This window comes from Dendropsophus ebraccatus, chromosome 4 (assembly GCF_027789765.1).
Source record: "Dendropsophus ebraccatus isolate aDenEbr1 chromosome 4, aDenEbr1.pat, whole genome shotgun sequence".
NCBI lineage: Eukaryota > Metazoa > Chordata > Amphibia > Anura > Hylidae > Dendropsophus > Dendropsophus ebraccatus.
Genome location: NC_091457.1, coordinates 35220489 through 35242471, shown reverse-complemented (window position 1 = coordinate 35242471; position 21983 = coordinate 35220489). Strand labels below are relative to the sequence as shown.

At 41.9% G+C, this 21983-nt stretch overlaps 1 protein-coding gene across 2 annotated transcripts in view; it reads left to right on the top strand.

Annotated features, from left to right (window-relative positions):
- Positions 1–19778, top strand: part of PPP2R5B (protein phosphatase 2 regulatory subunit B'beta) — a 93288-nt gene extending 73510 nt beyond the window's left edge. For both annotated transcript variants that reach the window (XM_069965525.1, XM_069965524.1), the window contains exons 4-14: positions 1650–1751; positions 5081–5173; positions 5773–5903; positions 7025–7084; positions 7508–7616; positions 8183–8236; positions 9218–9268; positions 12746–12865; positions 14583–14710; positions 15828–15929; positions 16953–19778. In XM_069965525.1, coding sequence (XP_069821626.1) covers positions 1650–1751; positions 5081–5173; positions 5773–5903; positions 7025–7084; positions 7508–7616; positions 8183–8236; positions 9218–9268; positions 12746–12865; positions 14583–14710; positions 15828–15929; positions 16953–17088 — 1086 coding nt within the window. In that variant the 3' untranslated portion in view covers positions 17089–19778. The remainder of the gene's footprint in view (positions 1–1649; positions 1752–5080; positions 5174–5772; positions 5904–7024; positions 7085–7507; positions 7617–8182; positions 8237–9217; positions 9269–12745; positions 12866–14582; positions 14711–15827; positions 15930–16952) is intronic.
- The last annotated feature ends 2205 nt before the right edge of the window (positions 19779–21983 follow it).

Sequence of the window (21983 nt, the reverse complement as noted above, 5' to 3'; positions counted from 1 at the left end):
ACATCAGTGACCTGTCAGCATGGTTTAGCATACCAAACCAAGCTGATGGTCAAGTAGGGCATTTAAACAGGATTCTGGGCACACCTTTAATTTGTGTTATTTGTCCCCCTCCAGTGCTGGGCTCCACAGATTTTTATTAATCTGCCCCTGGGGGGAATCTGTCCACAAGAGCCCAGCTTTGTATAGCCCAGCTGCTCAGAAACACCACTTCTGTGTCGCTCTGTGTACGCCCCTCTATTTGTGAACGATAGCTGCAGGGCTGCCTGTGCTAACCTGCCTCTCAATTGAAATCTCATGTGCCTGGCGAGCAGTGGCAGCCCGGTGACTGTCAATCATGCACGAAGGAGAGTTAGCAGAGCAGTAGAGATGATTGGCCTCATTTACTAACAATGCGTAAATTTTAAGCTGTTATGCTGTCTTTTGTGTCTGTTTTTTTTCGCATCAAATTCTTTAATGTGTTGTATGCCCTATGTAAATCTGGAAGGTCTGTGCGGGCTGTGGCTGCTGGAGTGGATGATGGCAGGGGCACACTGAGGGACACAGGGCACTGGAGGGACACAGGGCATCCCTCTGCCATCATCCTCTCCAGCAGCCACAGCCGCACAGCCCTGGGAGTCAGGTCGTGACATCACCATTTTATCCAGGAAGTGAAGCCTTGATGTATTAGTAAGTGCAGGGAAAAAAGCACTTTATATGCATTTCCCATAATAAGTGTATATTGGTGATTTGTATAACGTTTGGGGGGGCAATACAATACTTAAAAAAAAATTTCGCTGGACTTCTACTTTAATAAATCAGTCCGTTGCAGCCGGGAACACGTTATTAAATCAGCCCCAATGTGTTTTGTAGTGGCTGGGCCATACTAAGTTGGGTTCTTGAAGGCAGGGAAATGTACCCCTTTGCACTTGTGCCTTATTAGCTTATTAATAAAAAGCTATGGATCTCTGCACATAATAGAAATATAGGTATACTGGGAATCATGTTCAGATGCACCATCTAGCCAGGTGCTTGCTTTTGTATACTAATCCATGCTGACACGTCCACTTTAACAATTTTGTACAATTTGTTAACGGGATTTACGAACGGTATGATAGAGGCGTAAGCCAGGGAGAAGGTGCAGATTCGGCCCTTCTCCCTGACGTACACCTCCCGTACGCCCGGCTCGCCTGATGGGTGGGCTGGAGGAGCTTGCGGGGGCATGTTAAGGCGAGGAGAAGGCGTGGCCTCCTCCTACGCCTTATTTATCATGATTTACGCCTGCTCGCAGACACAAATCATGACGCAAATCTACATCTGCTGGAAGCAGGTGTAGATTTGGTATGCCGGGCGCAAATTCGGGCGCCCAGCCGTCCGGATTCACTAAGAGGCATACACCTCTAAGTGAATCCTATGTAACTATGTAATCCTGCCACGAAAAAGGGGGCGGAGCTTGATATAAAACCATTGTACTTGTATGCCGGTCTTCATAAATCCCCCCCTTGTGTTCTAAACTGGGCAACCGTTTATATATATATATATATATATATATATACTATAGGTCCTATACGCATATACATGCTTTCATAGTTTCAGTGAAGATTGATAAAAATGAGACCATTCATACTGTAGCTTTAAGACAAGTAATAACATTTTATGCTTTTCACCCCCAGATCTCAGTGAATATATTTCGGACACTGCCTCCGACTGACAACCCAGAGTTTGACCCTGAGGAGGATGAGCCAAATTTTGAGCCTTCCTGGCCACACCTTCAGGTAAATGTGCATGGGCACGAAAGAAATGTTGAGTTGTTGCCCCCTACAAGCCTAAAATGGTGAGGCAAGGGCAGAATCCACGGCCCAGACTATTTGCACATAAATAAATAAAATAAATAAATAAAACATAATGTAACATTTTATTTCTAGGCTTCTTGTGCGGATGATGCAGCATATAACAATGGTCGATTACTTACTATCTGTGCCCAGAACATGCTTCCTCACTGTGCACATTCTCAGACTTCCTGCACAGTCACTAGAAGGAAATGCCCAATATTAATCTATTCTTGTGTAGTAGCAACAATACATGCAAGGAAGAGTACAGAAGAGCTGGAGCCTGTAAGGTTCCTAGGATGTAGCAGAGCCAAATGTGTCATTTTACTGCCTCTTTGCTTTTGGTGGCAACTTATCACTGTTTCAAAAACCATATTTCTGTTCCTGGCCATTACTTATTACACCCAGTAATCCTGATAAGAGTGTGTTTACACTATGGAGTTCTTGCAGGTAACATCCTGCAGATTGCTCCCACTTCACTCTCTGCCCGTCCCATAGATTCCATTCTATGCTCGGGCAGATTCCACCTTCCTCCCTAAGAATTGACATGCCAATTCTTTGGGCGGATGGCAGAATCTGTCTGAGCATAGGATGTAGTCTATGGGATGGGCAGAGAGTGAAGTTGGAGCGGGGGGGGGGGGGGTGGGGAAATGTTATCCGCGAGTATTCTGTAGTGTTGAAGCACCCTAAGGCCATGTTCACACAACGTAAGTAAAGTGCAACAGCTAGAGGGAATACTGGACGGAGTGTATACACATAGCATACACTCTGGCCTGGATCCCTAATGGCCACGCAAAAAACTGACATTGAATAGCGTCCGCAGAGAACCTGTCAGTTCACACAATGGAGCGCGCGGCTCCAGTAGCGGCCAGGGTGATCTTCAATAACACCGGTCGTTCTGTGACCCAGCCGGGTCACTGAATGGCCAGTGTTTTACATAGTGTGAACATGGCCTAAAGGTGGAAAGATCTAGCACAATATTTTAATATAAAAGGTTTTTTTCTCCTAGAAATTAAATTTTTTTGTGACTCCTTTTCGGTGTTTCTTGTCTTTTGGGGTGACCTCAGAGTGAATGGTTGTTCACAGTATATTATAAATGGAAAATTTTAGGGGCACAGCTATAAGGAGTCCTGAAAAGACCCCTTGGCTAAATAAGAAGATTATAAGCATTATAAATGACACCCATACGTGTACTGGTGCACTCCTGATATGGGTTCATTTAAATGCATCTTCTCAATACGGAATACATTTAATACATTACGCCGCATATCTCGAAGCCTAAATTTCTGTGTGTTTCTTGTTGCCAATTTCTCAATTTCATGGTATCTATTTTAGGAAGTGATGCTGCGTACTTAAGATGAGGCCGCACTAATGCTCTGAACAGCGGCAAAATGATGTCTAAGCAATAGATTGAAGTGTTATATCATTTTTTTTTATTTTGACCCAAATCCCCCAATTCTGCACCCCACCCCCAGCATGTATAAAGCTCGCACTATAATGTGATGAATCAATTTTACCTTTACCTATATTAAATCCTCTTACCAGGTATTACCCAAAAATGCAGTGTGCCTAGGCCAGCCTGCAAATATACTGTATTTCACGATGCTAAGAAAACCATGTTCAATATCATAAGTTGAGCTAAACCTTTGGACAGTAGAGTACCTAGAGTGTTACTCATTGAAGACAGTCTTTAACTAGGGACACCAATAACTATGTAATGGTTGATTTTTTTAGCAGTAAATTCAGCATCTGGTCACTAACTTAAAAGTTATGGTTATGCACTTCTTTTATTATTGCATCATTACTTGCGCACAATTTTACTTATTGTTTTTCTGCAGTATGTTCTTACATATAATGCTGGCTACTTAAAATCCATATGAGAAGCTGACTGTTGGATTGGTTTTGGGTAGTTGTGGATAAATGCTAGTACAACTGCTTACTCCAATAACACAGCAGAGTATACAACTGCGTATTCTAGCTGTATACAGTCCAGTATACTATACCACTATTACTATCAGTATGCTGTATAAGGCCAAGTTCACATTACGTATAACACCGGCCGTTCTGTGACCCGGCCGGGTCACAGAACGGCCAATGTTACTGAAGATCATTCCGGCCAGTACTGCAGTACCATCCGGATGATCTTCATTTCTGCATAAATCCGAATTTACCACTGTACACAATGGAGCATGCGGCCGGAGATGCACGCTCTATTGTGTGCACTGACATGTCTTGTCAGTTTTCTGCGGCCGCTATTCATTGAATAGTTCGCAAAAAACTGACATGGCAGTTTTTTGCATGGCTACCAGCGATTCCGGACGGACTGTATACTATGGGGGACATTTATCAACCAATAAAGTTCTATTTTTTGGCAGAAATTGGACAGATGTGAATAAATGTATTCGCAAATGGCCGTTTTGCGAAAAAAATTTTGCATCTGGCCATTTTCCGCAAGCTTCGCCAGGGGGGCGGGGAGCGGGTGTGGAGGGGTGTAATGGGGGGCACGGACTCTGGGTCCACTTAATTTATCATTTTTTACGCCGAAAAATGATTAGTAAACCTACGCCAGGTCTGAGCTGGCGTAGGTTGCATTGGCGCACACACTGATGCGCACGGATTTATGTAGAGGCATAGAACACAAAGTGTTGGCGATGCGGGGACATTTTTAGGCCCGATGCAGAAAACGCTGGACTTAATAAATGTCCCCCTACATGTATACACTCCGGCCGGGATTCCCTCAGCCTGCAGTACAATGTAAGTTAAGTATTAATACTTAACTTACGTTGTGTGAACATGGCCTAATACTGGTATATTATTAGTACATTTTTTTTTTTTTTACTAGTCCTGAAAAAGACTTTTGGGTGTTTGTCACTACCTCTGTCCCTGCTCTAGCTAATAGAACGCAGGTGAATCGAGCATTAGGTGACATAGTTCTATATACACCCAGATCTCCTGCCAAAAAAATGTTTTAAAAGGAATTTCTGGGATGAAAACATTTCTGAAGTTGAACTAGATACATCCCAGATAGACTTAAATGAACACCACAGCCTCCTCATTCTAATGGTCAATGGGAGACTCTGAGTTCACTCCTTTACCTATGTAACTTTGATGCGTATTCTAAGGACATGATCAGCAGTCTCCATAAAACCATATGTCAAATTCACTTAGTTTAACAATTTAAGAATAGCTTTCATATCTCTATCATAGACATGACTCTGTAACCATTGCTTCTGCCTCTTATGCCGATCCTTATTTGACTTTGTGTCTATCTCTAGTTGGTATATGAATTCTTTCTCCGATTCCTGGAAAGTCAGGACTTCCAGCCTTCACTGGCCAAGAGATACGTGGACCAGAAGTTTGTCCTTATGGTGAGTGTACTTGGTAACCTAGTTCTAGTACAAACCAGGCTGCTCTACCACTGTACGATGCTCCGAGCTCACAACATAATCCGACCTGAGTGTAATTACTACAATCAGCACAAACATACTTAATATTGATGTTACTAGGTAACCGTTCTTATGCAGACAGATATATTACCTTCTCTCCAGTTTGCATTACTGTCTGTCTTCTACCATCTTCTACATTATTTGTCTCTCTTAATAGCTATAAATTGTAAATATGGAACTAAAATTGCTACTGCTCCTGTACTATGCTAATCACTTGAATTTTCGAGACATTACTAAGATGTTTTGTATGATAGTAATGTATCTTAGTCCTCATTCAGACAGGTATATTGTACTCAATTTTATATCTTGAGGTCTATTGATCTGAACTTGTAGTACTATAGATAATACTTACCAGCAGACTTGATTTTGGCAAATTTCCAGATTTTAGAAATGTAAATGTTGGCATATATTCATAGATCACAATGGACTCATAAACCCATATACAATATGCCCATCTGAATGAGGTCTTAATTTGCTGGGATTTTTACCTCCTTACTAATATAATCTCTGTAATTTTATAGCTACTGGAGCTGTTTGACAGTGAGGACCCCCGTGAGCGGGAATATTTGAAGACTATTCTGCATCGTGTTTATGGGAAATTTCTGGGACTCAGAGCTTATATCAGAAAACAGTGCAACAATATCTTTCTCAGGTAGGGACTATAATGTGTACATGTATTTACAGAATCATAATGACAGTATAAGGCTGGTTATCAGTGAATCAACCTATTGGAAATAAAATCTAGAGATAAGAGGTAAGAGAAAAATAAGGGCCCTGTTAGGACTGTATTAGCCAAATCGATACCCCAAGTAAGTGAGTGGCAAGGACTGACATATGCTTAAAGGGCTTATTATACAGCCTAATTAATGTGTGGCAAGGGCTGTCGGGCATCATTAACAATATCCATGAAGCTTTTCTTTATATAGTTAATAATAAAGTTTTATACTTACCTCTCCCTGCTCCCCGGTGTCATTCTAGCTTTTTCCCGCTGACCACAGCTGCTCCTGAAGCTTAAACATCTGTCTCTGAAGTGACAGGCAGGTCACCAATCACTGATCATGACATTGGTCACTTCAGAGATGGCTGTAGAATCTGGGCAGAGTGGACAGGTAAGTTTAAGGCTCACTACATTTATAATATACAAAAAAGGCGTCCATTTTTGCTGCAATTTAATTGACTTCAATGCAGTGCATTAAAGTCAATGGAATGACAGCCTTCCAATGCACACAGTGTTTAAAATGACGAACGTTGTCTGTTTTTTTTCTTTTCAAAAATGGAGAGGAAAAAAACATTGTGTGAACATAGCTTTAAACTTTAATATTTTCTATATGCGTTTGCGCACCTCCTATTAATATGCTGAAAGACAACAATCAGCTCCTTGGCTGATCATTGCCTTTATTACTCGGAAAGCTATCTACCTGAATCGGCCTGATTGAGCAGATAATCTCCCCATGTAATAGGGCCCTTAGGTGGGCCGACATGTTGGTAAATTACTACTGATCTCATAGACACCAGGGGATGCACTGTAGTCTAAGGGGCCTGACCAACTGAACAAGAAGAAGAATTTACTTCTGGTAAGCTCTTTAGATAGATTCATCAAGCAAACATTTTATTGGTCTGGATCCAAATATTTTAACACTCTTGTCCCCGGGTTCCTAAGCTCCTAGTGTTTTACCAAAAATTTACTGAGATCATAAAGTCTAAAACATAACAAAGGTTTTATGAGAGGTTGCTCTGTTCAATGTATCAAGTAATGTTTCTTTTGTGTTGCAGATTTATCTATGAGACAGAACGATTTAATGGTGTGGCCGAACTGCTTGAGATCCTGGGCAGGTGAGTGGCTAGTGTTCAGACTAAACTCAGATTACTAGTCTCTTAAAGGGGTTTTCTCGGTTTCTTATAATTCTTCATACAGTTAACAAGTGTGTTTGGTTGGGCTTGGTCCAGGGAATCAAGAACATTTACAATCCTTTAAAAGAGACATTGAATAGTTATAACAAGTGATAAAACCAATACCCAAGCTCCACATATATACCTAATATAACTGACAATATAATAGCTGTTTAGTAAAGAAACTTTTAGTAAAAAAAATCCTTTTGCCAGAGGTGAAAGTTCTTACCTTGTGCGACTGGATGAGACTATGTTAGTTAATTGATTTCAATGCCTTTCTGTTAGTCTGTCTAAAAGTGTCCTCATAGATAGATCTTTATCCTAAGAGTGAATATAAACTGACCCTCCTTTCTTCATTTTGTATAGTATCATCAATGGATTTGCTTTACCTCTAAAATCTGAACACAAACAGTTTCTTGTCCGAGTATTGATACCTCTGCACTCTGCAAAATCCCTTTCCATATTTCATGCACAGGTAAGAGATGTGATCAGAGAGAAGCTTCCCCTCATGTCCTAGAAGCAACCCCAGAGATGAATGCCCATATGTTCCATGAAGTGGCATCTAATGATTAAGGGTGCTTAAAGCTTGTACATCTGCTTTCTTTGTGGTGACTTAGGAGTGGGATCTTATGTATAAGACCTAATGCACCTAGCTTTATCAGTAATCTGCTATTGACCCGTATTGTCCCTCCATTGCAGAATAGTCCCTAATCAGGCACTGTGTTTATGAACCCTGATAGTATTGCCCTTTTATAGAAAGTATCAATGTGATTGTGGTTTATTGGTATGTTGCATTTCATTTTTTTTTAAATTAAATATACTAACAATGTATAAAATAATAATTTTTAAAGTAAAACGAAAAGTTCCATATGTATAATACATGATTTATGGTGCGTTCACACCTACAGGATCTGCAGCTGATTTTCTGCAGCAGATTTCATTTAAATAACTGAACACAGCATCAAATCTGCTGCAGATCCTGTAGGTGTGAACGCACCCTTATACAATTTCCACCTAACAGCTCATGTTCTCTATCCACAGCTTGCTTATTGTGCCGTTCAGTTCCTGGAAAAAGACTCTTCATTAACAGAGCATGTAAGTGCCATTGTGTTATCACTTACAATGGGTTTGTATCTATATAAATATGAGTACAGGAATCTACACAAGGCAATGTTTCAGGGCTCCTACCAGACTAGTGGATTCTAAAGGTGCTTATACACACAGGTGAACATTTGGTGGTGGGAAGCTGGTGGTGGCTTCCCTCCCTGAGAACATATACACTTTAGAAAGCAGTCGGCAGGAAACGTGCTGGCACATCACCTAGCACGCTTCCCAAACATCCCCCTGTACCCTCGGTGCCGCCCTCTATTAGACCGTATTCATACTTTTATGATGTCCCGCAATGTTTGTAAATGCCGGGCAAGTAGTCATGGTGGGCGTATCTAGTCACGGTACTGGGCGGTTGGAATCGCTGTGATCACGCCCAGAGAGGCGTGATTGAAACCCCTGCGTTCCGCCGACGTCACCCAGGGCCTGCGTTCTACGTCGGTGGCGTGCTGATGTCTTCGCAGTACGTCAGCATCTTCTCCCGCAGTACAGTGCATGCGCGGCATGCCTGCGCCGCCGACGTGGAACGGTGACGTCGGCGGAACGCTGGTCTTTCAATCACGCCCCTCTGGGCGTGATTACAGCGATACCACCGCCCAGGACCGTGACTGCATACGCCCAGGACCGTGACTAGATACGCCCAGGACCGTAACTAGATACGCCCACTGTGATTACTTGCCCGGCATTTACATACAGCGCGGGACATCATAAAAGTAAGAATACGGTCTAATAGAGGGGGGCATGGAGGGTACAGGGGGATGTTTGGGAAGCTTGCTGGGTGATGTGCCAGCACGTTTCCATTAGGGCGATTTTCAGCATGATTGGTTCCCTTTAAGTGTATGATAACCTTAAGGGTTGGTACAGATTTGGCATTGAACAATGTCATTTTTACATAGTGTAAACCTAGCCGTAGACTGATAAATATCAGCCATTCAGGAGCGATAACAATGTCCTTTTTACTCTTTTCAGGTAATTCGAGGTTTGTTAAAATATTGGCCAAAGACCTGTACCCAGAAAGAGGTAAATCAATGTCTAAGAAATGATAAAGGGTGAATAAATAGAAAAGGAGCATTCCAAGCCTTTAGGGTACGTGCACACTGCGGAATAGCGACGGATAACACATTGCGCACTCCGCAGCTCGCAGCCGCTGTCGGACTGAGGCGGGCGGGCGTCTCCGTCCGTGTCATAGACTCCATTCTATGCACTGGCGGATTCTGCCCTCCGTCCAAAGAATGAACGTGCTCATTCTTTGGACGAACTATGGAATCTGCCTGTGCATAGAATGGAGTCTATGACAGGGGCGGAGACGCGCGCGCCCGCCTCAGTCCAACAGCGGGTGCGAGCTGCGGAGTGCGCAATGTGTAATCTGTCGCCATTCTGCAGTGTGCACATACCCTTACTGCACAAATTATAGGAAGGCAAGCTGGATCTATAAAATGCCAAAACTACTACTAAATATAAGGAGGACAATTTGTGCCAACAAGGTGAATTTAATTGTTGTGGCCTGGGCCCTGGACTTTACAGAAGACAGTATACTATGATATTTATTGCCACTAAATTTCTACCTACAGTGCAAGGATTTCTTAAATTAATAGAATATATTGATATATTTAGAAAGAATGGTGACATGATCCAGTAGTGCAATGTGGGGGTGTCTGCAGCAGCCGCTCTCGGAGTCCAGGGCCGTGTTAGGTAATATATCAGGCACTCTGGTGTTATGTGTCACTATCAGTTGATGATCACACAGCTATTGTGCCCATCATTCCTTAGCAACGCTGGTATCCATGGAAACAGTTATACTAGCGATAGCTTATCTGTCTTATTCCGGGGATTGCTAAACCACAAATCTAACAATTTTGCACCTTATTAACCAATATAAATTGGCAATTGAAATTTTGTTGGTCATATATATTAAATATATATCGACATGCTCACAATGTAAGATTCATACAAAGACAAAGACATTGAACGATACCCAGAATAAATGTCACTATATGATCTCCTTACCACTGTCAGTATTGTTGCATATACCATTTCAGAATGAAAGCATTGAAAAATCTTCTGTCACTTTCCCAGGATGCTCCCTGCTACCTTAATGCATTATATGGTCCAGACATTTTGATTTTCCATCCATCTCTAGGTGTCTTGACACTTGTGGGATCTTCTAGAACAGGGATGGGGAACGGGCGGCCCTCCAGCTGCTGCTAAACTACAAACCTCATCATGCCTGGAGGTTGGCTTTGTCTCTACAAGCATGATGGGAATTGTAGTTTTGTAGCAGCTGGAGGGTTTTAGAAGTAGGACAGTAAGAACAGACCCTCAATGCATCATTAATGTACATTAAAAAAGCGGACGTGAAGTTTAACCCCTTAAGGACCGCGCCAATTTTCACTTTTACATTTTCGTTTTTTCCTCCTCGGCTTCTAAGAGCTATAACCTTTTATTACAGGGCCATGTGAACAGGTGTACTTTGCAATGGTGCCTTTCAATCCACCATAAAATTAATGACAAAACCCCAAAAATATCATTTATGGGGTGAAACTGGGATAAAAAATGCAATTCTGCATATTTTGTGGGGCTTCCGTGTTTACGTAATGCACTTTCCAGTAAAACTGACATTTTATCTTTATTCTATAGGTCAAATAGATGTGATTACAATGACCCTATTGTAACTCCTATAGTGCTGTTATTTTACCACCTACGGGGCTCTATGGGGCATAATTTTTTGCGCCATTATCTCTAGTTTTTATTAGTATCACATTTGTGTAGATCAGATGTATTGATCACTTTTTATTAATTTTTTTATATATATATATATATATATATATATATATATATATATATATAAATTGTAATAAAAATCAACAATCCTGGTGTTTGTTTTTACCGCTTTTTGCTTACGCCGTTATTGTTTTATTTTAATAGATCGGACAATTACGCACGTTACGACATATAATATGTTAATTAATTGTGTTATATGTGTTTTAATTTAAAAAAATGGGAAGGGGGTGATTTAGACTTTTATTGGGGGAGGGGCACATTTTTAAAAACATTTATTTATTTATTTATTCATTTTTTAATACTTTTTAAGTTCCCAGGGGACTATTACATACACACATTAGATCAGTGATCAGTGTTATCTGCGATCTTCTGATAGAGCTTCCCTGTGGCAGACTCTATCAGAAGACTGAATACCTGACTATACGGAGGAAGGTAAGAGACCCCCAGCAGTCAGGCAATGCGATCGGGACCCCCACAGACATGCTGCCAGGGGTCCTGATCGGTAAGTGACAGGAGCTGCTCCTGTCACTTACACCTGAACGTCACAGTGGGCGCAATTAAGGGGTTAATGGCGGGCTGTAGAAAGTGCCCAAAGAGCAGAAGATAGAATGGGAGATGTTTTCATTGAACTATTGTAAAGGAAATGAGGCAGCTGCCCTAGCAACCAATCAGATTCCAGCTCCCTTTGAAAATAAAAGTAGTAATCGTATTGCTTGCTGAGGCTTCAGTATACCTTCCCAACTACCAACTATTGTGTGTGAGAGGAGGGGGGTGTGGTCAGACCCTGACATCATCTTTGTGAGGTAAAATCTGATCTCCAGAACATTCTACCATTTATTTCTATGGGTCTGTTCTCCTCGTGAGCTCCCACCAGGCCTGGCTGTCATATCTGTGACTGTGATTCCTTGTATCTGCACAATTATGTCTATAGCTCTGGCTGAGGCTAATTCCCTCTCCTGTGCATTGCTGGTGAGACACACAGCTCTAATGATGTTACCTGTGTGTAAAGTGTGGAAATTCTCCCACTGATTTCTATGGGGCGGTCTTCCCCATCCCCCTCCTCTCTTGTACATCTGGCAAGGACGAGCATTCGGAAGTCTATAGAGGACAGACAGATTTATTTATTTTTATCATATAGATATGCAAAATGCAGTAGTGGATTATAATATGTGCGTTTCGGGCGGCAGCCCGGGGCCCTGAGCTCCTGGGGGGCCCATGACCACCCAAAAAGACTTATACTTTCAGTGGTGTACTGTCTCCTGGCTACACTTCCGCCATGATTTGCAAAAAATCACTGTTTTTTAATGGCAATTTTGCACAAATCAGGACATCATGACATTATCTGTCCTGTACTATGAACGCCAGGCTAGTGCTGCCATAGTTACAGTGGGGTGGGGGGGCCCAGGCTTGGTGAACAGCCCGGGGCCTATGGCAAAGTTAATCCGCCCCTGGCAAAATGGGGCAAGAAGCAGACAGCTCCATACATTGTGTAGTGGCTGTGCTGGGTTACTGCAGCTAAGCTCCCATTCGCTTAAATGAAACCTGAGCTCTAGTTGTAGCAAGTCATCTGCTTCCAGCTCCATTCTCTGTATATGTTGTTGCTGCGCCAAAGATTTAATCAGTAATGGTGCCAGTTGATAGACCACATTGTTTTGACCTCCTAACCTACAGCTGTGACACCTCACTAGCACTATAATCCATGCTGTCTCCTAACAGGTGATGTTCCTTGGAGAGTTGGAAGAGATTTTGGATGTCATTGAACCATCCCAGTTTGTCAAGATCCAGGAACCACTTTTTAAGCAAATCGCCCGTTGTGTCTCAAGCCCACATTTCCAGGTATGAATCTAAGTCTTGTTAATATATGCATAAATAGATAGATAGATAGATAGATAGATATAGATATAATACAATGTTAGAGAGAAAGATACGTTTATTGGGGAACACTGCACAATGGAAAGGAGGCTCAGGTACCCTATGGGGCTACCTCTTGCGGGGCTTTGATTCAAGAAGAAATGACATATGGCTGGCCATGGAGGATACAGGTTCTGTACGGCATCCTACAGCACTTGGTACTCCTTTTTTTTTTTTTTTTTTTTTGCAGAAATCAATAGTACAAACGGTTTTAAGAAATTCTGTAATAGGTTTTATTAGGCAAAAAAGTCTCTTCCTGTACTCAAAAAGCTGTTTCCCAGCCTCCCCCCTCAATTCTTATCTGTTCATTATCAGGCAAAATGGTCTTCATTTCAGAGAAGCAAAGTGAAGATGGGTTATACTGTGTCCATTATAACCTATAGAGTGGGGAGGGGCCGAGGGGGGATGAGTAACAGTTTGTAGACTGTCTGGGCATATTGGGGCTGGGTTCACACTACGTATATTTCCGTCAGTATTGCAACCAAAACCAGGAGTGGATTAAAAACACAGAAAGGCTCTGTTCACACAATGTTGAAATTGAGTGGATGGCCGCCATTTAATGGCAAATATTTGCTGTTATTTTAGAACAACGGCTGTTATATTGAAATAATGGCAGTTTACTGTTATATGGCGGCCATCCACTCAATTTCACCATTGTGTGAACAGATCCTTTCTGTGTTTTCAATCCACTCCTGGTTTTGGTTGCAATATGAGGACCACAATACTGACTGAAATATACGTATTGTGAACATAGCCAGAGGGTGCATTCACACGTACAGGATCCGCAGCAGATTTGGTGCTGTGTTCAGTTGTTTAGATCAAATCTGCTGCGGATCAGCAGCATAAAATCCGCTGCGATATGGTGAGTGTGAAACTACCCTAAACGCTGGATTCACATGTCAGAAAGGTCACTCTGGGAGCTTGGAGAGAGAAGATGGCAGGATGTTGTGTTTTGCAGGGCTGTTTGTCTCCTCTCTGTGCTCACTCATCCCCCTCAGCCCCTCCATAGAGCATAATGGACACAGAAATCTTGCTTCTTCTGTGAGGGAGGGAGGTAAGAAAACAGCTTTTTGAATACAGAAGACAACTCTTTTACTTAATAAAACTTATAACAAAGTTTCATAAAATCGCTTGTACTATTGATACTGATTGATTGCTGAAAAATGACATTTAAATGACGGTTACATAGATTTATCCACACTTTCTGCCATAATAAATAGCGTGGACGAATGGCCCACAACTAGTCAGACAAAAATGAATGCATTTCAACTGTGTCATAAAGGCTACAAACACACATGCTGGATCCACAAATTCCTTTAACCATTAACAGTATTTCCATCGTCTCTACTAACCTGCAAAGTAGTAATGTCTCGCATTGGCTTACAGAGGGACTATTTACTATTAGCATAAATCAATGTAGCCCTGATAACTTACCTATTCATCTGGTCACCCTTCTCTCAGAAGTGCAGACTCATCTTGAGTATGCAGTCCCGTTTTAGGTACTGGTTCATAATAAAAGATAGATAGATAGATAGATAGATAGATTGATTATCCATTGCTTACTGTCTGTTTCCTTTTTTCATTTCTATGATCCTGACTATTACCTCATCATGATGTTGCATCTCTGAATATTATCTCTCAGGTCGCTGAGCGGGCACTTTATTTCTGGAACAATGAGTACATCCTTAGTCTGATAGAGGAGAACTGTCACACCATCCTGCCTCTGATATTTGGCACTCTCTACCAGGTCTCCAAAGAACATTGGAACCAGTAAGTGTTTGCCCAGAAGTGAAGATTGGTCGTAAGTCTCTCTACCAGAAATACACTGCATTCATACATGGATTGTTATTGGGCCTGTCAGTGATTTGTGCTTTTGCTGCCTTATAGTTAACAAACCTCTAGAAAAGCTTTCCTGCATGTAACCCTTATTACATTTGTGTTTCTTAAAGTTTTTATCAGAGATTTGGACCTTGAAACACTCCACTGATCACTAGAACAAGCAGGGAGAAGAAATCTATGGGGCCCTTCTCTTGCAGTGAGCATAGAGACAGGGAGAGAAGCACTCAGCCAATTGCTTCTCCCTGTTCTTCTCTCAATCATTTGGGGGTCCTGACCAATTGACACTTTTGACATATCTCTATGACATATGAAAAGTTTTTGGAAATAATAACACTACACCATTAACACTTTAAGTCACAAAGTACACCACAGTGGCACATAGAGAGTCCATAGAGCTCTTTTCTATATTGTGGTTGAAGTAGCATGGTGCAGTTTTTCTTTCTCTTGAATTCCATATTGGTCAGAGATTCTTAAGAAAATATGGTTGCATATAAAATTGGAGATAGAAATACAGTACAATGCATCAACGCAGACCTTACACAAAGCCATAATACTGCCGTCTTCATGATGTTTGGCGTTGATAAAACTTGTAGCCGTACATATATATTGTACAACACTATGCAGCACATTAGGATTAGGATGTATTTCATTCTAAGGCTGGGTTCACACTACGTATATTTCAGTCAGTATTGTGGTCCTCATATTGCAACCAAAACCAGGAGTGGATTAAAAACACAGAAAGTATCTGTTCACACAATGGTGAAATTGAGTGGATGGCCGCCATTTAATGGCAAATATTTTCTGTTATTTTAAAACAACGGCTGTTATATTGAAATAATGGCAGTTATTTACTGTTATATGGCGGCCATCCACTCAATTTCATCATTGTGTGAACAGAGCCTTTCTGTGTTCTCAATCCACTCCTGGTTTTGGTTGCAATATGAGGACCACAATACTGACTGAAATATACGTAGTGGGAACCCAGCCTAAATATGTATGGTTTTTGCTTTTTCATCCTTTATCTTACTTATTTTTTGTGTGTTTACAGGACAATTGTCTCCTTGATTTACAATGTCCTAAAAACTTTCATGGAGATGAACGGTAAACTCTTTGATGAACTGACAGCATCATATAAGCTGGACAGACAACAGTAAGTCATATAGACAGATGTAGAGGGGGAACAGAGAGCAATGGCCCCCCTTGAATAAAAAATTTCAACCCTATTACTGCCTAGCAACTAATACATGGCCATCCACACAACCGAAATTTCCAGTTTAGTTGGGACTCGCCAACCATCTAATTTGGCCTATAAGGTGGCCTCTCCTGAAAAAGATGATCGCAGAGAGAGGGATCGGCTGTTAAATTTCTACATATTTTTGTTTGCAGTAAAGATAGGCCACCGGAGGTGTCTGGCAGCAGCTTACTTCCACTTGAATACACATGCATTCTTGACCAGGCCAACATGCCTTCGTATAGGGAGGTCAGGAAAGATATATGTCTGCAAATTAAACTGGTCGTATACCTTAAAGCGAATGTACTATTAGTACGTTCGCTTTAAATGTTGCATATGAATGGTGCCACGGTCCTTTTTTTGAACCGTGGCCCAGTTCCTGCAGACAGCACCATTCTATTTCCGGGCACTGCCCCAGGCTGAAGCCAAGGAGGTGGGCCAGCCCACCCCCAGTGGGAGGAAACCACTGCACCTCATTAGAATCAATGGGGCCGCATCATAGAGGGGGTCTCATCCCACTGGAAACGGGCAGGCGTTCAGTGCCTCACCCCTGGCTGGTGACCCTGGCACCGGCTACCCTGCGCCGGGCCCGTTCTATCCATGTGCAAAGCCTAAAGCCAATGTACTGATGGTACATTCACTTTAAATAGCCTTAAAGACCTGAGGGTGACTTGTTGATCACCAGATTTTGGCCCTAATGGTTTACCACATCTTGCAGTCTATCAGTAAGCCATCATAGGAATAAGTGCATTCCCTTATAAATTAGTATGAATTACTATAATCAGCTTTTATAGATAACAGCTTCCCAGGGTAGCTGCACATATGAAATGCCTGCAGTGATGAAATGTGGTTTTCAAGGAAAATCTTTCATACACCTATTATAAATTACATGTGTATATTATTGATACGTAAGTCACTACATTTGTCTACTTTATCCTACAGGGAGTTGAAGCGAGAAAAAGATCGTCAGGAGCTGTGGAGAAAACTGGATGAACTTCGGCTTAAAAAATTGAATGGCCTAGAAGAAGCGCAGATGAACCAGCTTAATTTACAGCACAGCCGAGGGAGCAAAAGTTAGAAGACCCCAACACCACTTTCCACTAAGACCACTGCAGCCAATCCGCACCCCTCCTCCCCATATTATACCCTCTCTTTGTTTCAAAAAATTCCTCACTTGTTCCCTAAGAAGAGGAAAGCAGCAGCTGCCGCTGTTATCATTGAACCTTCGATGGCACGTGGTTTAGAGCATTACAGGTCTTCTTTTCATGATGTAGCTGGTGCATTTCCTTTTCCTAGGGGGGGGGGGGGCAATACATTTTCAAGGCTTGTGTACAAATCACTAACCCCCTTTGGCAACATCAGAGACTTTTGGGAATAGCCATTGACCATCTCTTGTTACGTCTTATCAAATTGTGAAGTCACACGAAGAAGGTTCTCTGCACCGGTCTCTACCATGTGAAAGGCTCCTTGGAGAAGAATACGGAACCAATTTGTCATTCTCTGTCCAGTGGAAGCAGGGGCTTCTGGGAAGTTCCCTGGACCTATCACTCTTTGTCAAAGTAAAGGCTTCCGGGCAAGCCTGTCACAGATCAACTTCAGTCATATTCTGACCATGACAGCTGAGGCTTCTGGGAAAGCCTTCTTAATACTCAATCATCGTCACTTTCTGTTTGTAAAAACAGAGGCTTCTGGAAAGGCCTGTGTCTCCTGTCTGTTACTTTCTGTGTGAGAGCAGAGACTTCTGGGAAAGTCTCTCCAACAATCATCTTTATTCTGTCAATAAGAGACAAAGCTTCTGGGAAGCCACTTCTGAACCACTACCAATGACCACCTCTGCCCCCCAACCACACAGACTGCAACTCTTATAAGAAAGCATATGAGAAAAAAGAATGTCAAACCAACATCAGTCTCTGGACTTAACACCATGCTGGCTTCATGGGCGCAAAGTATTCAAGGTAGCCTGTCCTGTCCTGTCACCTGCCAGTAGAAGGCTTGCATCCTAGGAATGCACACAACCATTTATCAATGCTTTTGAGTAAGATGGTGAATTGAAAGAAATTAGAAATAATGGATTCCAAAAATGCATGAAAGACAATGAGTTTAAGTCTAATAATTTGCGATGGAAAGTTTTACATAACAATTGGCATTGGCTCAGATACTTTCTTTCAATCCGAAGACTTTCCGAAAGATTTCAAGCTGCTGAATGAAGTGATTGCGAGAAGTTGCATTGTGATCCCGCCGCATTGTTCATGGAATATTACAGAGGGAAACCTATTTTTTAACCAGAGCAAATGATTCATGTTTATCTAGCTTTCCCTATGCAGATAATTCTTGCGTCGTCTATCAATCTTTTCCCCCGGTTGTAGAAGAATAACAAGATGAACAAGCATTTCATATGCATCTAGATGGATTAAAAGAAGCGGCTTCATCTTCAGCAGCAAATGGCTTGATGGTAATTACCCATCTCCGATTCCAGTTTGTCCCCTTTGTCATCTGTCACAGCAAAGGATTCTGGGTTTCACAGCAGACAACTGAACAGTGCTGTGGTCAGCTGGACTGGCTGAACTGACCATGAGGACCTTATGCTTGCTACAAAGCCAGAAGACTGAACATAAAGTTAAAGGCTTTTTCTGGTCAAGCTTAGGCCTCCATAAAAATTAGTCAAGACCTAGCAAGCCAGATACCCAGTAGCTACATTGTTCGATTTTACTGCAATAAGATGTCCACTTGGTGTCTATCATGTCCAGAGTTGACAATAATCTAACAGTTTATTTCCATGTTCTTGGTAAAAAAAAGGTGTCTTTTAGGTAAAGAGCCAGTATCGTACTAGTTTACAACATGGCCGAAGGAACATATGATTGTATCAAATATAACCCTATTCTTGTCATTGATCTGTGTAACCCTCACTTTTCCGAAACCACTAAATTCTTGTTTCTTTTAGCAGAAACGATGATTTGCAGAGATGACCTGGCCACTAGGTTAAGACAGACTTTTTTTAATTTTTTTTTTTTTTTTAAAGGATTCCGGGGAAATATAGACTGACCTCTACTGTGAGCATGAGTCAGACCGTGACATTCCTTTAAATGAGGATCAATACCACCCCTCTAAATAAGCCCACCAGACAGAGTCCTAGATCTCAGATGTTCTTCTCTGAGTTCAAGTAAAGAAATATCCATTAGCCACCATAAAATAGAAGCAGAATATTTCTGTATTCGGGTGTGTGTGTAGGGGGGGGAAGGCCTTGTTCCTCTTATTAACGGTCTAAAATAGCCTATTCGCAAAGAGTATATATAAATATGAATATATTGCGTGCAATGTTTTCATTTTTAAGTTTATTTTTTTAAATAATTATTTATTGTATTATTTATTTGGTATTTAATATGGTCAGCGTTTGATCTGTTTAGTTCACGGAGGGAAGGGGGAGGAGCGGGGGTGACTATGATATTTAACCTGTTCACTGCTGAATTAAATGCTGGGTCTCAGAAATATGTCCTGTTTTTATGTCTACACTTGCGATACCGTATACTCATTCGCACACATAGTCATTAGCTTTAAGAAGAAATAAAAAGCAGAAAAGGAAGAAATGTCATAGAGAAATCGACTTGAATATTCGTACGATTCCACTGTCCATGACTGTATAACAGGATGCTTAGTACCTAGATAGTTAGGTCCGGTGCGTATTAGGGATTCTTTTTAAACAAACATAATACTGAAAGATGTATTATTTTTTAAAAACGATATGTTTTGCATGACTCTTCTTGCTGAGTAAAATAAGGGTAACAATCCTGTCTGAGTGATGCTTTGTTTAAGAGTACTGACATTGTTTTAATTTACTGGAAATCTTAAAGGGGCTTAAAAACCTTAACGCTTTCTTCCAGATATAAAAGAAGTCTTGTCCTCAGTCTGGGTTTGGGTTTTGAAGTTCAGCTCCATTGAAGTGAATGGAACTGAATTGTAATACCACATACAACCTGATGACAGGGGGATGCTGTTTTTGCTTTTATCATCTTGAATAACCCCTTTAATACATTTGATATATAAACATCGGTCCCAAACAATAGGACCACCACTGGTTAACAAAACTACATTTTACAGTGACTCAGGTACTGGAGAGTTGCAAGGATTGCATTAGGGTAAGTTCACACCTGAAACTACAGTGGTATGAGTTGTACAGGTTTGTGTTATTGATCACAGCTGAGTAAGGTCCTTGGGGGGAGGGTGTTATTGAACACTGTGGAGCAAGGTTTGAGGGTGTGGGGGTGTTCTTTGAAGAGGCGGTGTGTATTGTGAAAGAGCAGTGCTTCCCAACTTTTTTCACCTAGGGACAACCCGTGAAGAATGTTGCAGCTCAGGGAACCCGTATTAAATAATGTTCTGCAAAATACAAAAAAAAGTCATTTAATCACTCACTCTTCTTTGATCTGAGGCGTCACTTTCCCTTTTCCTCACCATCTGCCCCAGACCACCAGGAAGATTTCTTCCAGCTACAATTAATCTCTTCAGAACCTGCCAGACATCTTAGGCCCCCTGTATTTAGAATCTAGAGATGAGAGAATCGCTTATCTAAATGAAGCGGTTTGTTTGATCAGCGCTACGCTTATTAAGCTGGCTGGCTGTCAGTGCTGCTCCGCTCCCTGCCTCTCCACCTCGGGTGCTGGGGTAAAGCTGGATCCAATCCTGGGAAACTGTGAGAAGTTTCCCAGGATTGGATCCAGCTTTTTCCGGCATCCTGAGAGGAGTGGCAGGGAGCGTAGCGCTGACAGCCAGCCGGCTTAATAAGCGTAGCGCTGATCAAACAAACCGCTTCATTTAGATAAGCGATTCGCTCATCTCTAGTAGGATCCCCTGTTGTGATTTATAGTAATAATGCCCTCCTGTGCCCCATATAGTAAATAATACATGCTGCTGTGCCCTCCATATAGTAATAATACCACCTGCTGTGCCCTCTCCATATAATAATGCACCCTCCATATAGTAATAATGCACCCTGCCCTGCTGTGCCCTCCATATAGTAATAATACCCCCTGCCCTGCTGTGTTCTCATAGTAATTATGCCCCTTTCCTGCTGTGCCCCCATAGTAAATGCCCCCTGCCCTTTTGTGCCTCCGTAAGGGGGTGGTTGGGTGCTGAGTGAGGTCCAGGGGAGGGGGTAGTTCGGGCTGCTGCTGGAGCCCCCTAGCTGTCGGCGCCCCGTGCAATCACTCAGCTCACATGGTGCTAAGAACGGTCCTGTGTACCGTAGCTTCAAATGTGAACTCACCCATAGGAACAATTCCCATGAAGCAGATTTACTGCAGACATTTTTGTCCTACACATTCCAACAAATTCTTTAGAAAGGTGTATGGCACAGACATTCGGTTGCTGAAATTCCTGCGACGGTCTGTGGCATGTGAATGGAAAGCAACAAATAGCCACACATTGATAAATGTGTAACAATCTGCAGATAACTATTTGTTAGGTGAAAATCCTATGCTGGGACTTGTATCTGTATAATGGCGGCACCTCTGTTTTTCTGATACAGAGCTTCGGAGCGCCTGGATGGACATTTAAAACCAATAATATTCTGGTAACCTGCAGCTCTTACTATAGTTTATTGCATACTGGTTAGAAAAGAGCTGTATGTATAAGAGCATTCAATAAACTACTTTAAAGCATAATTTTCAGTAACTTTCATTAGACGACATGTCAAAGTTACTGATCACACCGGATCTCATTCCTGACATGATTCCTGCTGCGATCTTGAGATACAGCCAAGGGGAGTGTGTAAGAGTTTGGCTGGCCAAACATAGTACCTCTATCTGTATCTCTGAATCACAGCCGGTCTCAGGAGAAAAACCAAGTGTGATCAGTATGTTTTCACATATCTGACTTGTTACATGTCAGAAGTTACTGGAAATAGCAGTAACCCTTCCAAGGGGTTTTTCCTTCCCACATCGCTGCCATGCAGAAAAACCAGCACTGTGCCCCCTTCAC